The 23,423-nt window shown below is 42.8% G+C and overlaps 1 protein-coding gene across 1 annotated transcript in view; it reads left to right on the forward strand.

Annotated features, from left to right (window-relative positions):
• Nucleotides 1-473: 473 nt before the first annotated feature.
• CTDP1 (CTD phosphatase subunit 1) overlaps nucleotides 474-23,423 on the forward strand; it is a 646,418-nt gene continuing 623,468 nt past the window's right edge. Inside the window, exon 1 of the mRNA XM_085605940.1 lies at nucleotides 474-1,022. Coding sequence (XP_085462066.1) covers nucleotides 757-1,022 — 266 coding nt within the window. The 5' untranslated portion in view covers nucleotides 474-756. The remainder of the gene's footprint in view (nucleotides 1,023-23,423) is intronic.

Here is a 23,423-nt window from a genome sequence, read left to right on the forward strand (position 1 = left end):
CTCGTTGTTCCCCGGAAGCAGGAGCATGCGCAGTATCACTTTCAGGCAAATAATTTTCCCTAGCTCGAGCGGGAAAAAGACAACCTTCCGACCAGGGAAATAGAAATAAGGCTAACAGTAAACAACCCTACAGTCGACGGATAATCTGTAGGTCATCAATTCCAGTTTGAGAGTAAATGCTTCGGAAAGGAGTACACTGCACAAAAAGAATAAATATAACTACTGAAATCAATTAACTTGCTAGTTTCTTTTTTATCTGAGATAATGTAACTACAACAACAAAATGTAAATGTATATGAACTCATATTCTTGATACTGTTAAAACTACGAAAAGGTTCTCTGCATTCAGCTAAAGTGATTTAATGCGTTTTCCTTCATATTTTCAATCTTTAACGAACCCTTTCAATATGTCCGACTTGTTCACCAAAACTCAGTAGCAGTGTTAGCCCTTCTTCGCTTTCGGCGTTTGCACCCCTTGCTCATGTTTCGCTGTTGGAAAGGGGGGTGTGCGCGCGCGGAAGAGCAACTTCTAGCTCCCGCGCTACTGTCTCTTTAAATGGTGGCCCGTGGCGCGCGCGCTCCCGCGAGTGCTGAGTCTAAGGCTGGGCTCCGCGGGGGGGAACGAGACTCCGGAGACGGGGGGAGGTCCCCGCCGTTCTCCTTTACCCCTCCCACGCGCTGAATTAAGCAAGTGCGCCCCTTAACTCTGCGCGCGTCTGACACGCCCTCCAGGTCCTGCGCGTTCCCGCCCACAACATGGAGCCCCCTGGGGCCCCGCGGGCTCCCTGCGAGGTGCGCTGCCCCGGGCAGCGGCCCCTGCGGCTGCTGGAGTGGAAGGTCACCACTGGTGCCGCAGTGCAGCTGGGCTCAGTCCTTGCCGTTTGTCGTACTATCCCTGCGGACACTAGCAACCGGAGAAGCGAGGAGCCCCCTCGAGTCGCAGCTGAACGGAAAGTCAAGTCGGACCGGGCCGGAGTTGTGTTGGAGCTGTGCGCGCAGCCCGGCCAAGTGGTTCCCCCTGGGTGAGTGTGAGTTTACTGACAGTCGCAGATCCGCGGGGCCTGCAGGAACCGCGTGTCCTTCCCAGCATGCAATGTGGGGAGTGACAGATCCCAGTATGCAATGTGGTGGACCGAAACTTTATGTACAGTGTTAGTGTTGCTGTCTGAGGTATGGGTCGCTGTTTGAAGTTCCTGTTTGGGAAACAGCTAATTGCACCTTTATGATAACAGCGTGTGTTTTGTCTAAACTCATGTCAGTTGAGATCTGTTTTAATCTTTCCAAGTTTGTAAATTGACTTCGAGTGCAGGTACTCCTTTGCACTTGCACTTTTGGACGTGCGAGTTTGATAAAATAGAAATTATTAGATGATTAAAGTCCCACCGGACTTGGGTCTTAGGATCTTTGGTGCTTCATCGTTGTTTAACGATTGACATTGCCATCGCCTGCTGTAAATCGCACATAGCATCCTTTGGGGTTGCTAAGTGTCATGTGTGACACTTCGACTGTTCGTAGGTTTTACCCGATGCTTTGTGTTGTGAAACTTGAAGTTTACATTTCTTTTCACTTTATAAGTGTGATCTTTTTGCCCTATTCCAAAGAACTGTTTACTAAACAGCAAGGGCTGGCAAACGTTCTCTCATGACAAGGGCACTCGTGCCCAATAGGATTACCCTACTGAAAAGAAAACGAGAAAACTCATAGATTTTGTTTTTGTACGCACACACAACATAGATATATACACAACACTTTTCTCCAAGTCCATTAGTCAAGCAACCATGCAGGCAAATCTTAGCCATCAGGGCTTCGAAACCAACAGTAATGCATAAAGGCTAGTGACTTGGATAAAAGAGCACATTTGTTGTGCATCGGGTAGTCTCACGACTAAGTGCAGTTTAGATGCACATGGTGTCCGTACAGGTCAACGTGTGCAACATGCAGTGTACAGCTTCTTCTAGTCTCGTTTTTTTGTACAGTTGCATGTAGAAACCTTTGATTTTACTCCTATATTAGATCAGTGTAGATGTGCAACAAAACTAGCTTTTAGCTATCTGTAGGCAAAAGCCTCTTGTAGATCGTACAAAAAACTTAGTGCCGTTAGAGCCTGCTCATTGCTTAACATTGGTTGGCTTTGTCACTCTATAATTTGTTTGCTTGTTATATGATGACTTGCCTTCCTCTTGTGTTTGTCCCTCTCAGGGAGTTTAGACGGGGCCACTGGAATTATGCGGTAGGGGAGGGCCGAATTGTGCAGCAGAGTTGACTAATTTATGCAGCAAGAAAAAACAAATCATCCGGCATAATGCAGCACTTTCTGTGACACTACGTTATTTAATTATTACACTTTTTGGGTCTCGCCTGACCCAGCGCATGCGCTGGTCTGGCGAGACATTTTGAGAGGGCTCCAAAAAGTGCTACCATGGCCAGCCTAGAGCTACAGTGCATGTGCATTGCTTGATCGCGATTACTTTCACTTTCGCGGCCGCATTGATGTTTGAGCGCGATCACTTTAGCGGCCGCTTGGCATAGCCAATAGGTCTAGCTTTTGGAACCTTATAAGTATTTAGTTATGCAACTGTTGCATCGCTAAACACTTGTAAGGTCCCAAAGGCAAGACCTATTGGCTATGCCAATGCTTGTTAATATTGTGTATACGTTGCACCTCATTAGCAGTGGTCTAATACGTAAATATAGCAATAAGCAACAGAATGGTGCTCAGTCAGGCTTTACAAAGAGCCTTCCAGTGTGCGGCAACACGTGTTGCTGCGTTTTTAGTAACCTTTGAACCTTTTGAGTGAGAAACAATTTTTTGGGGTTGAAATCTGCAGATGATCCAGCAGATGAATTATATGGCAAATGCGGCAAATCCAAATTATGCGAAAAACGCAGCAGCCACTCAATTGCATAATTTCAGTGGCCCTCAGTATATCTTGTTGTTTACTATCCTGTTGTGGAATGGCCTTTACTATTCCACTGGTATTTTTCAGGAAACTACTTTCTTCTTTTCTTTCAACACTCAACGAGAGAGCTCGCTTTCCATTGCGATCCCTTGTTTGTTCTGCTTCTTCCTTACCAAATGCCTGCACCCAGCATGCATTCCATGTTGCTCTCCTCCCCACAATCCCCTGGCTGGTCTATTGCTGCCCTGGCTTTTCTTTTAATATTTTTGTTCCTCCTCTGGACCTGGCTTATTCTCAACCAGTGTTGTTGCTCCCTTGCCCGGTATTCACTCCAGGTTGCTTTCCAACCTGTGGTCTTACGTTTTTTTGCCAGAGACTGTTGGCAGTTGGCATTTGCTGCCTGGTGACTATGCCTTATAAAAATTACTTTCATGCAACTTAGATTTAATTTTTACACACAAGTTTAATTTCATATTATTTGTCTATCTAAATGGCGTGCGCCATCTTGGAATGATAACTATAAATAAATGCTGTGTTGTCTCTTCCATTGTCGCAGCTTTGGTTACGCATAGCATAAGGTAGCTTGTCGCTCATATCTAAGCTGCTGCCACTGTTTGTTACTCAATACACTGGCAGTTGCACCTTCTGTCGTTGATTCCAGCTAGTTGGAGGCACCTGCAAACATACATGTTCGTTTTCTTGAGGCTGGCAGCCCCTCCTAATATTGCCAACATTGTGATGTAAAAAGTTTATTTACATGAAACTTTTTGTCTAGTCTAAAATAATGATCCTGTGTTCTGTAAGTTATATTTCATTTGTAAAAAATCTGTTTCACTGCATGCAAAACTTCTTTTGTCTTTTGAAATTGCCCTGTTTTTCTTTTCACCCCAAAACAATTACGTAATTCTTATTCCTTAGTGTACTTAATTTGTATCAAGTACACATGTCTGTAAACGTACAAAGCTTATATCAATTTGTGTTTTTATGCTCATTCATATGAGCTGCTTTGCGGGTTTATTAGGCTCTCAATCAATCGAGGATTTCTTGGCTATAAAAATTCTATTTTAAGCATTGATCAGAGGACACTAAATCCGATGTAAATCTTTCCCCCCCTTTTTAAAAAAAAAAAAAAATATATATATATATATATATTTTTAGTCCTCATTTACCTTGGAATCAAACTCTGAGTCCCCCCTGATCCAGCACCTTCCAGAGCTGTTTGTTTACACCGAGGATCTTAGTGTCTTCTATAGATCTCCTGTATTTTCTCTGCCCTAGCCGGAAACCAGCCGTCGTGCAGATCCTCCAGGGGAATTTGAAGGCCATAAAATGAAGGTGTAATCATTGGACCAAACCCTTCCCTTATCTTCTCCTTTCATTAGACTCTACCCATTCTAAAGCAGGGGTCCAAAATCTATTCCTTTTCTTTTACACAATTCTATCAAAACTTATGATACTCTTAACACCTTTTATCCATTCTAATTCAGTTGGCGACAAATTGCTAATCCATTTCTTACATAACTCTCTTCGTGCCGAGAGAATCAAATAAAAGACCATTTTTTTTTCCTCATTGGTGAAATCAGCTTTGTACAGATTGCACCCCAAATACGACCAGTAGTAAACTTACCTCAAGTTCTGCGTCTAGTATGGTTGAAATATCTCTACTTGCATCTTCCCAAAATTTCTGGATCACAGGGCACTCCAGGAACATATGGATATTGTCTGCTTTCTCGTAGCTACATTTTATGCATCTTGACCTCCTTCCCTTCCCCCAACTTCGATAATCTGTATGGCGTCCAATACACTCTATGAAGACAGAAGATGTGGTTCCTTCTTCTTAAATTGGCGGGATATATTGTAGAATATAAAAAGTTAAAAGATACTTGCCATAGGTCTTCCAGCTGTATCCCCGGCAAGCTTCCCCCCCCCCCCCCCCCCCCAACAACAGGTCAGTCAGAAGTTTGAAGGCACCCACTGATAATTCCACCAGCTGCCAACACCACATCGCCACTTCCTTCTTCTTTGGTGCTTCTCTCATTAGATCACCCTCTAAGTCATTAGACAAACCTATCTCCTCCTCTGAAGACTGAAACCAGCTCCTCATTTGAAAGTATTTACATTTGGAGACTTTATTCATGGACACCGTGACCAACTTATCCCAGGATACCAAATCTCTATCTTCCGCCACATCACCCCATCTTAGCATCCCTCTCTCCCTGAGTGGACTAGCCAGCGAATACCTTGTGTATTCAGGTGATCCTGGGGCATTCCATATTGGTGCCCACTTACTGTAACACGTGAGTTTTACCTCCTTTCTAATCTTGGACCCGAGTTCCGCCATTCCCTGTAAAGTTTTAAGGCGCTCTCGCTTAAAGTATTTGGGGTCGCCAAACTTCTACATAAAACCTTGCATCCCTCCTTCAGTATCTGGCAGCATGCACCTAAACATTTTACCAATATCTGAGATGTCTGGTTGGATTAATAACATCTTTCCATTCCTTAAAAGCAGGGCCCAAGCATAGTAGGTCAGATCTGGCAAACATAAGCCAACTTTTTCCTTCTTCCGGCGCATTTTTTTACATGCGATCTGCGGGCCCTTTGAGTTCCATATAAAACTGTTAATTTTTCCCTGCAGTTTCTTCAGCCACTCTGCTTTAAATAAAAATGGGATCATTTGGAAAAGGAATGTAAACTTCAGAAGGATTATCATCTTCACCAGGTTGATTCTCCCTATGATCGTCAAAGGAAGATGAGACCATCTTAGCATCAGCTTTCTGACTTCTTTCATTACATTAAGAAAATTTGTTTGCCTGAAGGTCCCCAATATTCTGAGTGATCTTTATACCCAAGTATCTCATCTCCTTTTTCTGATGTTAAGAGTTGACTCCAGGTTCCAAGCCATGACCTCTGTTGTTGCCCTATTCACTGAATTCCCCGCTATACGGCCAAATTGTGAGGTTGTCATTTAGTTAAGGGATCGTGGTCTCTGGATCTGATGTATATACCAATACATTGTTGGCATATAAAGCTACCTTACTTTCCGGCTCTTTATATCTAAAAGGGACTATGCGACTCTCCTTCCCATTGGTTCAATATACAGATTAAAAAGGAGAGAGGATAGTGGACATCCCTGTCTTGTCCCTGTTTTAAGAGCTTTAACATCACCTGCAGGTATGCCCAGTTTACCTGGTCAAAAGGTTTAGTAGCTTCCATTGTAATAACTGCTAGGGGGGAGTTTGTAGGTGGAAGCTATATCGGCTGCCCCTATTAGGCTGAAAGTCAGTTGCTGAATCCCTCTGCCCCTAACAAACCCTTTCTGATCTAAATGGAGGAGGCTCCCTACCACCCCATTAAGTCTCTCTGCCTGGATCTTTGCAAATATCTTCTAATCACAATTAATTAAAGAGAGAGGCCTATAACAATTACATATATTTAATGCTTTCCCTGGCTGCGGGATTAGTGTGACAGTGGCCTTGTCCCAAGAGGCTGACAGGTCTGCTCCCTTTAGAAAAAAATTCAGCCAACAACTTTGTCCAGTGTGACAATAGGACCCCTTCTAACATTTTATATAATTCTAATGGCAACCCATCCGGTCCTGCAGCCCTACCAGATTTCCCTGCCCGTATTGCATTTTTTTTTTATCTCCGTTGCCACTATCCTGCTGTTTTTATCACTGAACAGCTTGTTTCAGAGATACCTTGGGGGGCATCCAGACCCAGCCATGACTTATCATCTCCCTCAGTGACTACCAGGTCCTCTCTGTATAACTCCCCAAAATAATTTTGGAAGGTTACCTCAATTTCTTGTATTTCGATGAGTCCTGCCGGTTGTCTCGCACCTAACTTCTTTGATAAAAGATCTTGCTTGATCTACCTTTGCCTTCCACGCTAACAGCTTCCCACACCCCTCTCCATATTCAAAGTGAGTGATTTTACTCACCTTCCATCTCTTCCTTAGTCTTTCTTCCACTAAGCTAGACAAAGCCTCTTTTTCCGCTTGTGAAGAGTTTTGCAAAGCCACTTTCTCACATTCCCCTGTCACCGCTAAAAGCTCCTACTGTTGAATACGGCTTTCTAGCAGACTGACTTGTGCAATTAATTATTTCCATCTCTTTATCTGGAGACTAGTTACTCTTCCCCTCAAAAAAGCTTTGTACGTATCCCATACTACGCCTGCTGGTGCACTATCCATATTTACAGCAAAAAAATCCTCTGATTCCGCTTTGAGTGTTTCTATCACCGCCTCGTCTAGCAACAGGGTGCGATCCATGGTCCACCTTCTCAAGATTGGCCTAGCCAACACTGATAGGACTAAAGACACTGCCGTGTGGTCTGAGAAATGGGACCCTACATGTGTAACTTTTTCTACTCACTCTCTTAGCCCTGGTCAACTAAGAAAAATAAATTCTTGACTGTATTTTTTGTTATTATGCGTAAAGCCTTTCTGACTCCCATCCTCTCTCTCCAGATGTTGCACAGTCCTATGTGTACCATAGTTGTTTTAATTAAGGATCGCTTTTCGCTATTTATGGCTGACCAGCTATTGACAGAACGATCAAAGGAGTCATTTAGAAACACATCAAAGTCACCAGCCAGAATGATGGGATCAGTATTTTCAATAATTCCATCAACAGTCCCCCAATCCCCCCCCCCCCTCCTTCACCACCCCCATGGCCTAGTATTATCAATATTGGGTCCATAGTATCCTACCACTGTGTACCTTTTGATTTTATATTTTAATCTTTATGATAACCCATCTGCCTGCTCTATCTACTGTGCTGGGCTCTACCAAAATATGTGGACTGTTCTTTACCAAAATTGCTACTCCCTTTATCGTCAATTGCAGGGTAGTACACACCACCTTCTGTACCCAACCCCTAGCTTTAAAGACCTATTTCATTTCCTCCTCTGTTAGGTGTGTTTTTTGTAAAATAATAATCTGTGCCGGAACATCTTTCAAATTCTGCAAAAGTTTCTCTCCTTCCTTTTACTCTTAAGCCATTAACATTCCATGCCAATAGTTCCACTCTAACTCCCTGATCTCCTACCATTTCTCTTCTTCAAACACTCCCCCGAAACTTGAGGGCCCCTAACACTTTTTCTAGTAAATGAGGACAAGATTTGTTTGTGTTTTTCCCCCTTGTATGCTCCACACCCAGTGACTCCAACCCCTATATCTACCCCCCTCCCCTGGAGAACCCTCCTTTCTTCTTCATGGCCTCTGCCTGTGGGGCCACTACGTCGTCTCTGCCTATTGTAAGGGTTGGGGGGACATATAACTCGGTCCTACTGCTTACCCCCTAAAGGTGAAACAATGTGCCTATATAGACAAAAATGAGCCTACACACTTAATGAAGAGAAAAGACTTTCTACAGAATGTTAATTGGGGTGGGGGGGGGGTACCCAGTACCATAAGGGCACACCTAGTACACTCCCCTAACCCATTTTATGTAGCATCCGCTCCAGAGATAGATTTCATAAATTCTTCCACTGCTTCAACTCTCCTAAAATTCTGGATTTTGTTTTTATACATTACTCACAAAGAGGCTGAGAACTTTAATTGCCCAGTAACGCCAAGCTGTCTCAGAGGTTCAAACATTTTCCCTAATTCCCATTGCCTGTTTACGGTAATCTCGGAGACATCCGACCTTATCTCAAAGTTTACTCCTTCAATCTTAAGGGACTTCAATTTTAACGCCTTAGCAAGGATTTCTTCTTTTAATTTATATGTCGGGAAGTTCATCAAAATCTTCCTGGGCTTCGCACGATTAGGGTTCATCCTAAAAGGATCTCTGTATCCTCTGGATATCCTTAATAATATCCTGCTCAGAGCAGTCCGCTTGTGTCCTAACTTTAATCAATCTTGCTAGCTACGCTTTCAAATGATCTCCTTCCGCCCCTTCTGGAAATTTCAGAAGCCGCTGATTATTCCTTCTTTGGTTGTTTTCGAGTGATTCCAGCTTCTCTTGCATTCCCCCCCCCCCTCTTTTTCTTTAAGCAATCTAATGCTCTCCTTATTTACTCCAGCTTGCAAGGTTAAGTCCTTAACCCCTTCGCTGCTAGGCCTTTTCCCCTCCTGTGCTAAGCCTTTTTTGGGCTATTTGGGGTAGTGCGCGCTTAGGCCCCTGTAACTTTTTGACCACATTAGGTATCCACGCCAAATTTGCGTCCTTTTCTTCCAACATCATGGGGATTCTAAAGTTACCCAGGGTTTGTGGATTCTCAGAGGGTTCCCAGAAATTAGTCAAAATACAGCAACATTTTGTTTTTTTTGTGAAAAATGGGAAAAACTGGCTGCAAATGAAAGCGTCTGGGTTTTTCTCTGCAAATGGTATCAAAAAAGGGTTTGTGGGGCTGAAATCACCATTTCTCCAGCTTTTATGGAATGGCAGATTTTTGTCAGAAATCCAACATTTTTTACAGTTTTGGCATTTTTCTGGGACATACCCTATTTTTGATATTTTTTGTGCTTTCAACCTCCTTCCAGTTAATGGTAGAAATGGGTACTAAAGCAATAATGGATCCTGGAAAGCTATACATTTTTGAAAAGTAGACAAAATTCTGAATTCAGCAAGGGGTCATTTGTGTAGATCCATCAAGGTTTCTTCTACCAGTTAAATATACGAAAAAGTAGTTGAAAAAAGCAGCCTTTTGTGTCAACGTTTTCACCTGTAACTTCTTCTAATTATGACATCTCTTTGAAAGCAATGTACAGTTGCATCCGCTGGACCCTCCTGGTTGTGGGGATATATAGGACTTGTAGGTTCACCAAGAGCCCAACGAACCCAGAGTAAAAAACTGAGCAGCATTTTGTAATGGTTTTTTATTATGTTCCGGGTATATAGCAATTATTGTGGGAAAATGTATACATGGAAAAATTGGTATGAAAGACGCATATGTATTTCTGAAATGGGAACAAATTACAGAGTTTAGAAACAGTGCATACTTGCACATTTTCGAAATTGGGAATACTCATACTAGCATGAGAATTATTGGTCATTTTTCAAAATGACTTTTTTTTTTACACAGTCTTTCATTTGGAAGGGAGAAATGCATCAAAAATCAATGGGTAATAACAGTTGCTTTACAAATCTGAACTACCCTAAGTCTACCGATAAAAATGGTTCCTCACTTGTGTGGGTAGGCATAGTGCCCACGACAGGAAGTGGCTCAAAACCTAACGTGAACACACCACATTTTCACAATGAAAATTTACACATTTTTTGCGAAGAGTCTAGCTGTAGTTTTTGAACCCCAGCTCTGCCGGCACCTAGGGGAACCTAGCAAACCTATACATTTTTAGGTCTCTCCTAGCTATTGCGAAAGCAATCGCTATGCGAGACTCTAGTAAGGGGCTCCCAAAAGCGCATTGCATGGCGAGCACGCGCACAATCACGTGCATCATGCCGCCATGCAATCCGTTTGGCATCGTACTTCAAAGCCAAGCGCGCGCGCCACGCTCCGCCGCGTCACAAGTCCTTCCCTTGTTGTTTTTTACTAGTTCGTCTCCTTTTCTTCTCTCTGTTTGTGTCTTCTTATTCCAGAAGTTTTTAGGTCTTTGTTAAAAAAGGAAATGCCGCCCTTCCAAACATTCACATTTCCTTCCTGTGGGATTCCCACTGGGGCTTTATTTTATCTATTTATTTATTTTTCCTAATGGGCTGTGGCCTTTGCTCAATGCATGTTCGTGTTATCAGTGGTCAGAGTGGAACAAAATTGTTTAAATTGTTGGTTTAATTTTAAGCTTTCAGCCGTCAACTTCATTTTAACCTGTATGTGTCATATTTAAAAGAAATAATTAAAAAAAATAAACTGGTTTCTGAGATGGATGTTAATTTGGGTGTGCATTTATTGCACGTTTGTCTGTGCGGATTATGATCAACTGATGCCGGGAATTTTGTTTATTTTTTACATGAAGTGCCTCTTTCTAGTTCAGTTAGTCCATCCCGCGTGCCCCGTGTGCGTCCCTGTATCTGCGTGTGTTATTTTTACGGCTTTATCTCTCGTTGCAGAAATAGCCGATTGATAGGCGCCGGGAGTTTGACGTAATATACGTTCCAACGGTTCCCCTGGGGAATCTGAATGATACAAACCGTTCAAACATTGGAAGCAAGCTGCTTGAACGAAGAATACACGCGTTTGACTGAAAAGACCAGAAGTTCCTCAACTAATTCCGTGTTATGCGTTTGCGAAAGTGAACGCTAAAAGGAAATATTGCAAAATATGTTTAGACTCAAAAATGTGGGTAAAGGCATAAAGAAAGGTGGCAGTGGACAGATTGAAGCCCGAACCAGGACAGTACTGCCCTTGAAATAAAGCATAAAATGACACAAACACACACACATGCATCTATGACAACAGAAAAAAATGAAGACAAGGCAATTGGATTAGTGAGAGCGTTTGCAAGGCCTTAATAGAAAACCTGGCAATGCCTATGTTTGTTTTAAAATGAAAGTACATATTCAGTTACTAATGAGCTTTGGCACTCAAACGCATCGTACATGCAGTTTTTTCAGATCTTCGCATTCCTTTATCCAATTAAGTGACTCACTGGTTCATTCTGTTATTCTCTCACCTAGCCATACAAAATTCATGCAAAGTCAACAAACCAGTGCAAGAAAAGCTAAGAGTAGAAGTAGAAAAAATAAAGAATGCCCCTCCCCAAAAGCATACTAGAGTGTATACTATAGTGTATAGTTATTTTTAAAGTTCTAACATTGCAGTCACCTTTTTGAAGCAACATGTTAGCGAATTTGGAGTGGTAAAACAGCAAAACATTATTCACAATACCATTTCAAGATGGCTGCTCAGTAAATATCACACTAGTGGGCCATCTTTGAATGGTGTTGTGTGTAGTGTATCGCTGTATCAGTCTAAAATGGGCAAGGTAATGCTTCTGAACATGGTTGCCATTTTGAAACTGTAAAACCGTGGTGTACTTTGGAAATCAACAGAGCTCAGGGCATCAGCTGTGGCACTAAAGTGCACTCAGGTGGATTTGCACGTTTCATAATGAACAGATTATACCCAAGGCCCTGGACATGATTTTTCACAGTGAACCAACCAGGCTTACAGACTTCATAATTGGCTTATCTCAAGAACCAACTCAAGCCCATTATTTTGAGCATAAGCTTTCCTTTTTGGCAGCCATTTACGCAACAATATACAACCCCTGCACCTGCAAAGGCCTAAAAAGGACTCCCACAGTGCAAATATTCTACCCCCAGGGTTTGGCAGAGCAGGTAACCAATACCCACACTCTTTCCTACTGTGGTAGTCTGTGAGATTCCATGTAATAAAATACCTCTCTACAGGCCTTCACACAGTGTAATAAAGATCCACCCTTAAATGTTTGACTTCACCATTTGCTTTTCACTTTAGATACCTCAGGCTTACTACCTTTGTTGTACATTTGTATAATAAACAGAGGAATGTATACTCTTGATTATTAGTCACCATAAAATCTAATACAAACACTCTTATTACCTGGAAGCACACAACTTCTGCCAAATCCAGTGCTTTAATCAAGAAAATCAACTTGGGCGTAGCTAAAGCCTCTCTTTCATAGCACTTCTTAAAGCTCTTTTTCGATTGCGTCTGGGGATAGCTGAGCTGTATTTGAGCCGGTGGTTTCTTGTGCTCAGCGCCAGCATTAACACTGGCACTTATGACAGTTTGCCACATGGTGGCGCTGTCTGTCTAAATTAGAGATGACCGTTCAATACACATTAAATATCTCTAATAACTGCCATCAAACCCATGCTTATAGCTTTAGGTGACAGGTATAGTTTGAATTGTTACACTTGTAGGAGTTTAAGGTTTAGAAGTTGTATTGGTACCGTCATTGGAAGCACTAGCAGGGGCAACGGGTGATGCAAGCTGCAGTGGCCTCCTAACGAGGGCCCTAGCACTTATTTACTTTTTTTTTTTAAATACAAATTAAGCATTGCAGTAGATGAAGGAAGAAATATGGCATTGGGGATCCTTGCTTAGTGTTTTTCCAGCCAATGCATTTTTCATTATTCCATCAGTGATGCTAAATATTGTTAAATGTTTTTGTTTTTTATTACAAGCACATGCCAAGAAAGGAAAAACCTTAAACCGAGACATTTAATGGCATGAGCAAAGTGGGGTCTGGGCCAGGGCGCCAACCTTTCAGGGGCCCCCTGATAAAACCATCTCTGTTGTGCAGAAAATCTTTCCCTGATGACCTTGAATAATTCTTAAACAGATTGTGTTGAATACTTTTTTCCTTTATTGGATTTTTAGTGTGGATGTTGTGTGAGTCTGTTACAGAAATTTTGCAGAGACATGTTTGTTTCATGTAAAAAGGGTTTCTTTTAGATCAAAACGGGACCTCACGTATGAGAAATGGGAGTGTCACATAGATTATTTGCAGTAGTGTTAGTGATCTGCTACTGTGTTGCAATATTGAAAACCCACGTCACTATCCCTGAATATTCGATGTAAACCCATTTAGAACTTGGACAAGTGCACATGTGCGCACTCAGTGAATTGGTCACAGAAGGCTTGAAAAAGCTGAAAATGCATCATAAATTCAAAGCTGTTCCGAACAGGGTCCCTCAAAATACATTTGGCCCAGGACTCCCAAACTCCTTAAGATGGCCCTGATCTCTAGGATGCTTGATTCCGGTCCAGGGAAGACATGGCTTGGCAGTGCGGGCTGGACTGTTCCCATGAGGCACAAGGTCAAGACTGACTTGCATATGGCCATGTCTGAACTGGGGTGGCGTGGTGAGCAAAATAACGATGGATTAAACCCAGATCTGTGACTGGGGGTGAATGTTGCCAATGTGCAACATTCTGTCCATCATCTTGTGTGTTTTGCTTGATCTCAAACATACCTGCCGCATGTTTGAACAACATTTTTTAAATGTGCAAAAAAAATCACTGAGGTTGCAATTTTACTACTGGTGCTTTTTTAATCTCCTCACAACAAAGTACAATAGCAGGCACCTATGATGTTACCTAAACACTTTAAAATGGAAAGAGAAAATAAATTGCAGTCTAACTGGGCACTTGAAGTATTGGCAATATAAATTGCTGGTATTTAAAGTTACTATAATAATAAACGAAATAAGCACATTTTAAACCAATATTGTCTCTTAAGAAGGCAAAGGGACCTATTGGTACACAGATGTGTACAATATGCTCAAGAATCGTACAGTCAATCAAAATGAAGGGAGCCAGAGTGTAAGTGAGCTGAACCATCATCGATCCACGCTGTGTGCTATGACTGGCGGAAGAAAAATATGAATGTCAGTTTAACAGACCTGACTAAAAGCTCCTCCAGCTCTGTATAATATGTGATTTTTTTTTTTTTTTTTATTTCTTTTTTTTTATTTTTAAAACCTTGATCTGCCAGGATAGCTAAAGGTGTTGCGGTGGCCAGGCTTATAAAAAGTGTCATTCTATTGTGGGGCATCAGTGCCTCTTGCTCCTTTAACACTTCAGGGAGGCTAGGTGCAGCTGCTTAAGACAATCCAGATGACCACTGCAGTAGTGTACTTGCCAAGCACTTGAGGTGGCAGCATTTGTATGGCTACAGACAATGAGAGCGTACCCAGAGTTGCCTCTCAAATGGTGAGGAGGAAATGTGGTTACATTTTTCTTTGCTAATTTCTTGAGAGTGGTCGATGGAAAAATATCGTGGTGAACTCGGAAGGAAACTGAAGGATGGACCAGTCTCCAACTTTAAAGTAGCAAAACCAATACTTGATTTACACTATTGTAAGCAGGGTTAAAAGATAAATGCAAGGACCTTATGGAGTTTATAAAATTTGGGAGGACCGGCCGGAGGAGGTTCCCATGCAAGCGTCTTGGTCAGTAGAACAAAACTCCTTTAGCTGATAGTAGGAAACATCAATTCGAGACTCCTGGATAGAGGAAGCTGCCGTTGCCGAGAGATGGGGCAAAACACAAGTGCTAGAAGACAAGGAAGGAAGAAAGAAATCTAATCCCTAATGGATTGCCCATGTATTTGCTTGATCTTTCACCACAATGGTTTTTGTTTTAGATAGTGGTCTTGAAAACGTAGAAAGTATTGTTTATTTCCATTTCTCTGTTGCTTTAAAGGGAAAAGTTTGGAAACAGTAGAGTTTTTTTTAATCCGTGTGCACAGTGAAAGGGGGTGTGTGACGTAGGTTTCCGTGAGATGAAGTGCACATTACGTGGTGATGCATGTGCTACTAATGGCCGTACACGTTTAATGTACTTGAATCAAATATTCCACCAGCCTCTATATAACATGAAGCATTTGAGCTTGATTATCACAAACCATGTCTGCTCGGCGAATGAAGCAACCTTTGCTGTTGGGACACAACTTTAAATTTGATACCTGGTGTTATGGAAAGAGGCATTGGTTCACTTGTTCACATAGCAGTCAGAAAACATTCATAGACTGCAATTAAAATCAGGATATTCAAGTAACTATTATGAAAAAAACTATATTGCATGCAAAAAGTCATTGCATAATTATGTACATTTAAGTAAAGGACATTGATCAAACGTGTGGCTTTTATGGTACAAAATGTAAAAAATGACCATGTACAGGGAAATTTGTTATTCTGTCGTAGTGGGGGGAGGATGTAAAGAGAGAATAGGGAGGTCGGGGACGGTAGATTGAGCTAAGGTTTATCATTCCATCCATGGTTCCCTTCATTATGATTGTCTTCAGGGTATCTGCGGGCTTTTTCCAGGAGGGAAGCCATTACTCTGTCACTATTCAGCTCCGACCAGTGTGATGATTGATTTTTTTAGGTTCATGTATTGCTTACTGGATAAAGTAGTCAACTGAAGATTAATGGGAGTGGGTCTCCATTCGAAAAGTATCTGTGTCTAAAAGTAAATGACCAGAAAGTGTTTCTAATTGATTTTCTGTGAGCCACATCTCATACCTGCGGAAAAGGGTGAACAGTTGTTCAACAAGTGATTTCTGACTTCTCATGGTGGCTCACAAATAGTGTATTAATTAATACATTGATAGGTGTAGAGTTGAATTTGTTAACGTGGGAGAGGATGTGGTCTAACGGCTAAAACAGTCTACCTTGAAGCTGGGGAACCGGGTTAGAGTCTCAGCAGGGACGCTCAGCATCCTGTGATTGTGGGCAAATGACTTAATCTCCCTTCCCGTGCCTAAAACAGAAATTAATGTGACTGTCTGTAACACAACTGGTGCTCGTGTAAAGCGCTGTGATACCTGATATCTTCAGGTCGAGTTCGCACGATCTTGTATTTACTTTAAAAATTGCAAAACTATGGTTAATATGTTTAGAAATAGATCCATCATTGCCAATCTGAATTGATTGCAGCATGAGCAGATTGCTTAAATTACCCCAGAGTTTTACCACTAGCAGGCTACAGGACTTATTTTTTAGCCCTAGGACTATTTCTGACAGCTCAGCACCATAGGCTGGATCACTAGCATGTAACCTACCACATGATGCTGCTATCTCTGTTGATATGTTCAGTTTGCTCAAGTTGACCCTCCCATTTCCACCCTCCACTCATCTGTTGTCATTGGAGCGCAAATCATTGCACTCCCTTATTGGGCCAAGCCTGGGCAGCGCATGCGTTGCACAGCGAGGCATGTTGTATTAGAGTATGGACTTGAAGCTCTGCCCACACTCCGCCCATATTTTTAATTGACTTGAGTCATTGTCCTTTGTAAATTCTGGCTTCTGATTCGTTAATAGGCTTGTTAGTCCCCCTTAGTACCGCCTTGTATTTATTTGTAACCTCCCACTAGACCTGGCCCTTTTACTTCTGTTACACGGTATGTCTTATTTAGTCTGAAAGCACTATTTTCTTTAATGAGTTTCTCCTACTGAAGGCTCGAAATGCTTTCCTGCAACATTCAGCGCGCCATGCATGCTTTCACTTTCCAAGCAGCCCCAGACAATGGCGACCACTTCTTTGAAATTAAATAGTTCTCGCATTTATAACAGTTTGAGCTTTTAGCATTATAAATGATAATGCCTTTTATTTATGTGTTAATTATCAAAACAAACAAATAAAAGGCATTGTCATTTACTATGCCAATAAGCTTCAACTCTCGCAAATGCGAGACCTATTGCATTGCAAATGCTTGTTGAAAAGTAGACACCCAGGGGAATCCAGGATGGGGTGACTTGACTGCCTCCCACCATGATCTATTTCCCAGAATCCCTTGCAAACCTAAAAATTGACAAAAACCCACTTTTTCCCCACATTTCTGTAATGGAAAGTTCTGGAATCTGCGTGGATCCACATATTTCCACCCACCCCGCGTTCCCCAAAGTCCTGCGAGAAAAATGGTACCTCACTTGTGCGGGTCGGCCTAGTGCCCGCGACAGGAAACGGTGCGAAACGCAACGTGGTCCCACCTCAATTTTGCAGTGAAAAATTACCCTTTTTTGGCAAAGTGACTAGCTGTAGTTTTTGAACCCTAGCTCTGCCGGCACCTAGGGAAACCTAGCAAACCTATATTTTTTTGAAAACTAGACACCCGGGGGCTTCCAGGGAGGTATGGCTTGTGTGGATCCCCCAACGTTTCCTTACCCAGAATCCCCTGCAACCCTCAATTTTAGCTGAAAAAATAAATTTTTTCACACATTTTTGTGTGAGAAAGTTGTGGCATCAACGGGCTCACACAAATTTACCACCACCCAGCGTTCCCCCAGGTCTCCCGGTAAAAATGGTGCCTCACTTGTGTGGGAGGCCCAAGTACCCGCGACAGGCAAGGGCTCAAAACGTTGAGGCGAAATCAACATTGCCTATCAAAAAAATGGACGCCGAACACCGGGCCAAAAACCCAGCTGACACCCCTTGCAAAACCAGATTGTTTAGACATAATTGTTTGTTTCTACAGCGTGAGAATTTTGGAACAATATTGCAATGAAAATGTGACAGACATTTTGAGGTTTGCAGGACATTGGGGATAAAAAGACTTTGAATTCACAAGAGAGATATCACCATGAACTCCCATGGGTTTACAACAATATCTACAGTTGGTGGGTTATTCTTACATGGAAAGTACACCTTGGCAGAGAAACTAAAGACCAAGATTCCTGCACAACCATCTATTCCTCAAACACACACACATACTGGTTGGATTTGGCACGAGGGCGAGTCATGGTTCAGTGTATTAAATTTTATTAACAAGGGATTTCACAAAAATGAAATGCACTGTCAATAATTAAATTCACAAAAAACCAAACCAATGACTCGCAGCTCGTGAGCTGTAAAGCCACGTCAAGGCACCAACCACTTTACAGGCCATTCACACATCTTTTATACGTGATACAAACCAGACCATTCGCACCACCAGGCACAAAAGCAACACATTACAAAATTCACAAAAAGGGACAAGGTACACCCTGCTTCAGAAAAACAAATATTACTGCACAGCCATCTAATCCTCAAGCACACACACATACTGGTTGGATTTGGCACGAGGGTGAGTGATGGTTCAGTATATACAATTGTATTAGCAAGTGATTTCACAAAAATGAAATGCACTGTTAATAATTGAAAGGGCGAGAAACTGAACCATTGACTCACAGCTCGTGAGCTGTAAAGCCACGACAAGGCACCAACCTCTTTACAGGCCATTCATACACCTTTCATACGTGTGAGACATACAAAACCATTCACACCGCCATAACAAAACTCACACCAGCACACAGCGCCATTCAAGGGCCCTTCACTTTCACACGCCCACATTCCTGACACAGCAACTACACAAGCTGATGGATTGCATGGAGTGGCACTCAGCTAGCAGTGTGTGTAGTGACCAGCAGCAAGTCACTACTCACACACAGCCAGCCGAGCGCCAGTCCCCACACACCGCTAGCCAAGCGCCAGTCCAGGCACACCGCTAGCCAAGCGCCAGTCCAGGCACACCGCTAGCCAAGCGCCAGTCCAGGCACACCGCTAGCCAAGCTCCAGTCCACGCACACCGCCAGCCAAGCTCCAGTCCACGCACACCGCCAGCCAAGCTCCAGTCCACGCACACCACCAGCCAAGCACCAGTCCACGCACACCGCCAGTCCACGCACACCGCCAGCCAAGCACAATTCCACGCACACCGCCAGCCAAGCACCATTCCACGCACACCGCCAACCAAGTGCCAGTCCACACACACCAACAGCCAAGCGCCAGCCTACACACACCGCCATCACATTTAGGATTTGTTTTAGACAAAAATAAAAACACAAACAAATCGCAAATAGATGCAAATCTACAAACACAAAATCAGAAACTAAATACATTGCACTAACGCCAACCTTGAAACAGAATCAAATTTTCCAAAGAATACAGACCAGGCAGTTCACTTTACCACTCATGAATGCTCCCAAAAATTATTTTGCGTGTGGTACGCTCTAAAACAAGCAGGGACACACAGCCCAGGTTTAGAAGGACAGTCGGGCAGTACATACGAATCTCCTTCCGCGTACCTCTTCGCCAACAGACTCTACATCTCCTACTGGGAAAATCTTTTGAGGGTGTGGGAGGAATGTGATCAGGAAAGTGTCGATCTCTCAATCTAGCAACATCCTCCACCACTCCAACTCTAGGAACACTTGCCGGTTCCACTACAACAAGGCTGCCTATTACAGACTCCTGAAACTTAGAAAAAGTCATCTTTGACTCAGGGCAAGAATCCTGGAACACAACAAAAGCATTAAAGATTGCCAAGTGGAAAAGATGGATAGCCAACTTCTTGTACCAAATGTAAGCCTTACGAAGAGCAGGGTAAGGTTCCAACCTCTGATCTACTCTGTCAACACCACCCATGTGCCTATTATAGTCTAAAATGCACACAGGTTTGTGCGCTTCAGCGACCTGACCCCAAATAGTCACATGTGCAGTGCTTTCATCATGGATGGTAGTCAGCAATTAGACATCTCTCCTGTCTGAAAACTTCACAGCAAGAAGCTCCTCGCAACGCAACGCACTGCACTGTCCCCGCACAAGCTTTTGACAAACAAGTTATTTTGGGAAACCTTTACGGTTAGAGCGGATTGTGCCACAAGCAACAGTGTCCACTTTGGCCAATTCCCTGAACAACCGCACACCAGTGTAGAAGTTATCTATATATAAATGGTGGCCTTTGTTAAAAAATCCTCTACCAAGTTCCCAAACAATTTTCTCAGTCACTCCAAAAGTGGACGGACAATCAGGGGGGTTAATCCTGGATTCCTTACCGGTGTACACCCTGAAATTAGAGACATATCCAGTCCTACTGTCACACAGCATATACAGCTTTATTCCATAGTGTGCCCTCTTACTAGGAATGTATTGCCTAAAAAACAAGCGGCCCTTGAACAACACCAAAGACTTATCCACTGCAATTTCTTTCCCAGGAGCATAGATCTCAGCAAATCGATCAATATAGTGATCAATGACAGGCCTAATCTTAAAAAGACGGTCACACTCGCGGTGATCTCGTGGCAACGCTAAACCATTATTAACAAAATGCATCATGTGAAGCAGAAGCAAATACCTGTCATGACTCATGACTAGCGGAAAAATAGCAGTTGCCATCAAGGGACTAGTAGACCAATATGAAGACATTGATGGCTTCCTTAGCAAGCCCATCAAAAAAGTTAAACCCAAGAACTTCTTCATCTCTTCAAGATTTGTGGGAGTCCACCGGGTAGCTCTAGAGTGTGGCTTAAGACTGGCACTGTTGTCCCTCAAAAACTGTTCGGCATACAAATTAGTCTGCTCAACAATCTCTGCCAAAAACACACAGTCCATAAACAACTGAAAAAAAATGTATTGGCAAAAAGTTTTCAGTATTCACTCTACACCCTGGAACACCAGTAAAGTCTGGCAATGCCGGCTGCACCATGCCAGGGGCAACCCAGAGGTCATCACTTTCAAAGGGAAGCCTTGCAGCCCCAGCCTGCAGCCCAGATGCCTCTCTCCGCACTACACCAACGGGAAGCCTTGCAGCCGCAGGCTGCAGCCCAGATGCCTCTTGCCGCACTATCGGCACATCAGTCTCCTCCTCTAACACAGGCACTTCATCCGCACTAAGAGTATCTTCATCATCCGATGACTCCATATGAAGAGAAAACTCACTGGCAGAATCGTCCCCTGCCTCCTCTGCCTCAGATGCAGAGTCAGCAACTGAACCATGGTCAGAGGAAGACTCAAAAAGCAAACCAACAACCTGCTGAGCAGTAATCCTGCGGCTAGCCATTATACTTACTAAGATAGACTGCACAAAAAAGTCAACAACAACCAACAATGTGCAAACCAAGTAAGTAAAGAAATGTGTATCTTTATCACAAAGATCAATGTACTCAAAAACTATAGAATTCACTTACAAGAGACAGCTACACTCACCAGAACCTACTCTGCAGTGACACAGCAAAAACCAACGATATCCAACTAGAAAGAAAAAAAAAAAAAATAATTACTCACAAGACAACAAAATACACATCGAGCACAAATGCAGTTTTTGACACTCAAAAACCAAACATACTGCTAATATTGCACCATTTGCAAAAAAATGTCATGCAGAGAAATCAAACTCATTTACATTGTACAAAAAAAGTCTCTTACCAAACTACACAAACAGCAGAACCACCAGTAACCAAACCGCAAACTGGAAAGAGCAAAAGCCTTCACCTAGAGCAAAAAAGTAAAAAAAAACACATTGCAATTCACAAAAAATATAACCATAATCATTATAACGTGCTATGTTACTACCCAAATGGTCAATCGGGTTGTGTGCCAGGTGGGGCAGAAAACAGCAGGAAAAAAAAAAACAGGCTAATCTGTCCCGGGGCGGGGGGCCAAATACATATTCTAAAAAAAAATTGCCCCCTGGAAGGGGTCACTTCCATTTTTATTTCATAAATATTTGGGCACCCAGGAAGCGACCCTTGCCCAAGGGGTCGCTTCCTTTACGCAAAAAAAACATCCCTGGTGTCTAGTGGGCTTTTAGCACCCCAGGCTCGGAGTCATTTTCACCTACCAAATTTTGCACACCCTCCTCTGTGGTGTTACATTCTTCACCTGTCAGAACTTGGAATCTGTTTGTGCTAACCAGATCAGAGACTTACACATTCATCATATCACTAACCGATTTATGGCTACAGCCATCTTCCACCTCCTTGTTAAAATGATCCTTGAACTCCACTGTTTCTGCCCTTCTCCCTTTTTAAGACCAAAGTTTTAGGCATTACCTTAAAGAACGTTCTAAGCGAGGGGGTGATCCTCCACGTCTGCACTTGAAACACTGCCTCTTTTCTTGTCCTCTTACACCTCCCCTTGCCCCCTTCGATATTTGTTCTTCTGGTGCGAATTTTGTAGGCTTCGCTGTATTAATTTTTGCTGAATCTGGCGTCAAAAAAGCCTTAACCTGCCCCTCAGCTATCGTACTTCTCAGTGCATATCTGTTAAGTATTTCAGGTCTTCCTAGTTTTTCTTCTCCACAAGAAGTTCTGACTCTACGCCTTTCTTCCCCTCCTCCTGGCTAGTGGCTTTAATGATGGGAGCCCACCTCCCCTAGACCTTACCCGTGTAAGACGTGTGCTGTCTCCTCTCCCTTCAGGCTTTTTCCTCCCAAGCACTGCTGCAACAGCCCGCCGGTCCTCACCTTCCTCTCTGCCTTTGCTGGGCTCCTCCTAGCTGCACACGCTGGATGAGCAGTATCTGCCTCTCCCTCTCCGGAAGAGAATCCGTGCCGCGGCTCCACGACCGCTACGGAGGCTGCGCACAGCTTCAACCCAGTGCATGGAGAGCCTGCTAGTCTTACTTGGGTGTGCTATCAAGTAGGCTAAATCACAGTTTAAGATTACGGCTAACACCTCTGCACACAGTGATTACGCCCCCGGATGTAGGTGCTCCCACGACCCGCCGCTTGCCTGTCACCTTGTTCTCCTCCCGGACTTCCTGTATTCAGATGTTCAAAGATTGAACAAATCTTTTCCCCTTGTCCTACAATGATAGTCCTCAGAAGGCATTTGCACTAACCTAAAGAGGGTTTCTGATAATATATGTTTATTTTAAAAAAAGAGCTTCCTTTTAAAATGTCAGAGCAATCTATTCTATACAGGTTTTTGTTTTGCAGCACCGGCTGCTGGGCTTCTTCACAAAAGCAGTGCTATTTATTTGCCACTTAATTGGGTTTTGGCTTTCCTCCGCTTAGCCTTCATTCTGCTGAACCATACACATACTGTTTGCTATAACCTTTTCCTTTACATCCATGTTTAGAGAACTTGTGTACTTCACAATATCAGTTTAAATCATTTTGAAGCATTCAACAATATGAAAAAAGACAACATGATTTCAAACGCTCCATGAACAGTCATGGTAGGTTTTGCTACTCCTAGGGTAATCCTGTTTTTCGATACTGTCACATATCAAGGGTTTTTTGCTCTTAACTAGTTAGATGGCATGCATAATACTTAGGAATATGCATAGTTCCCTTTATTTTATAATCATTTAAAAGAAAGTTCTTAGAACAATTTACATATAGCAGTGAGATTGTCCAATGCACCCAATT

This window comes from Triturus cristatus, chromosome 5_1 (assembly GCF_964204655.1).
Source record: "Triturus cristatus chromosome 5_1, aTriCri1.1, whole genome shotgun sequence".
Lineage (NCBI taxonomy): Eukaryota > Metazoa > Chordata > Amphibia > Caudata > Salamandridae > Triturus > Triturus cristatus.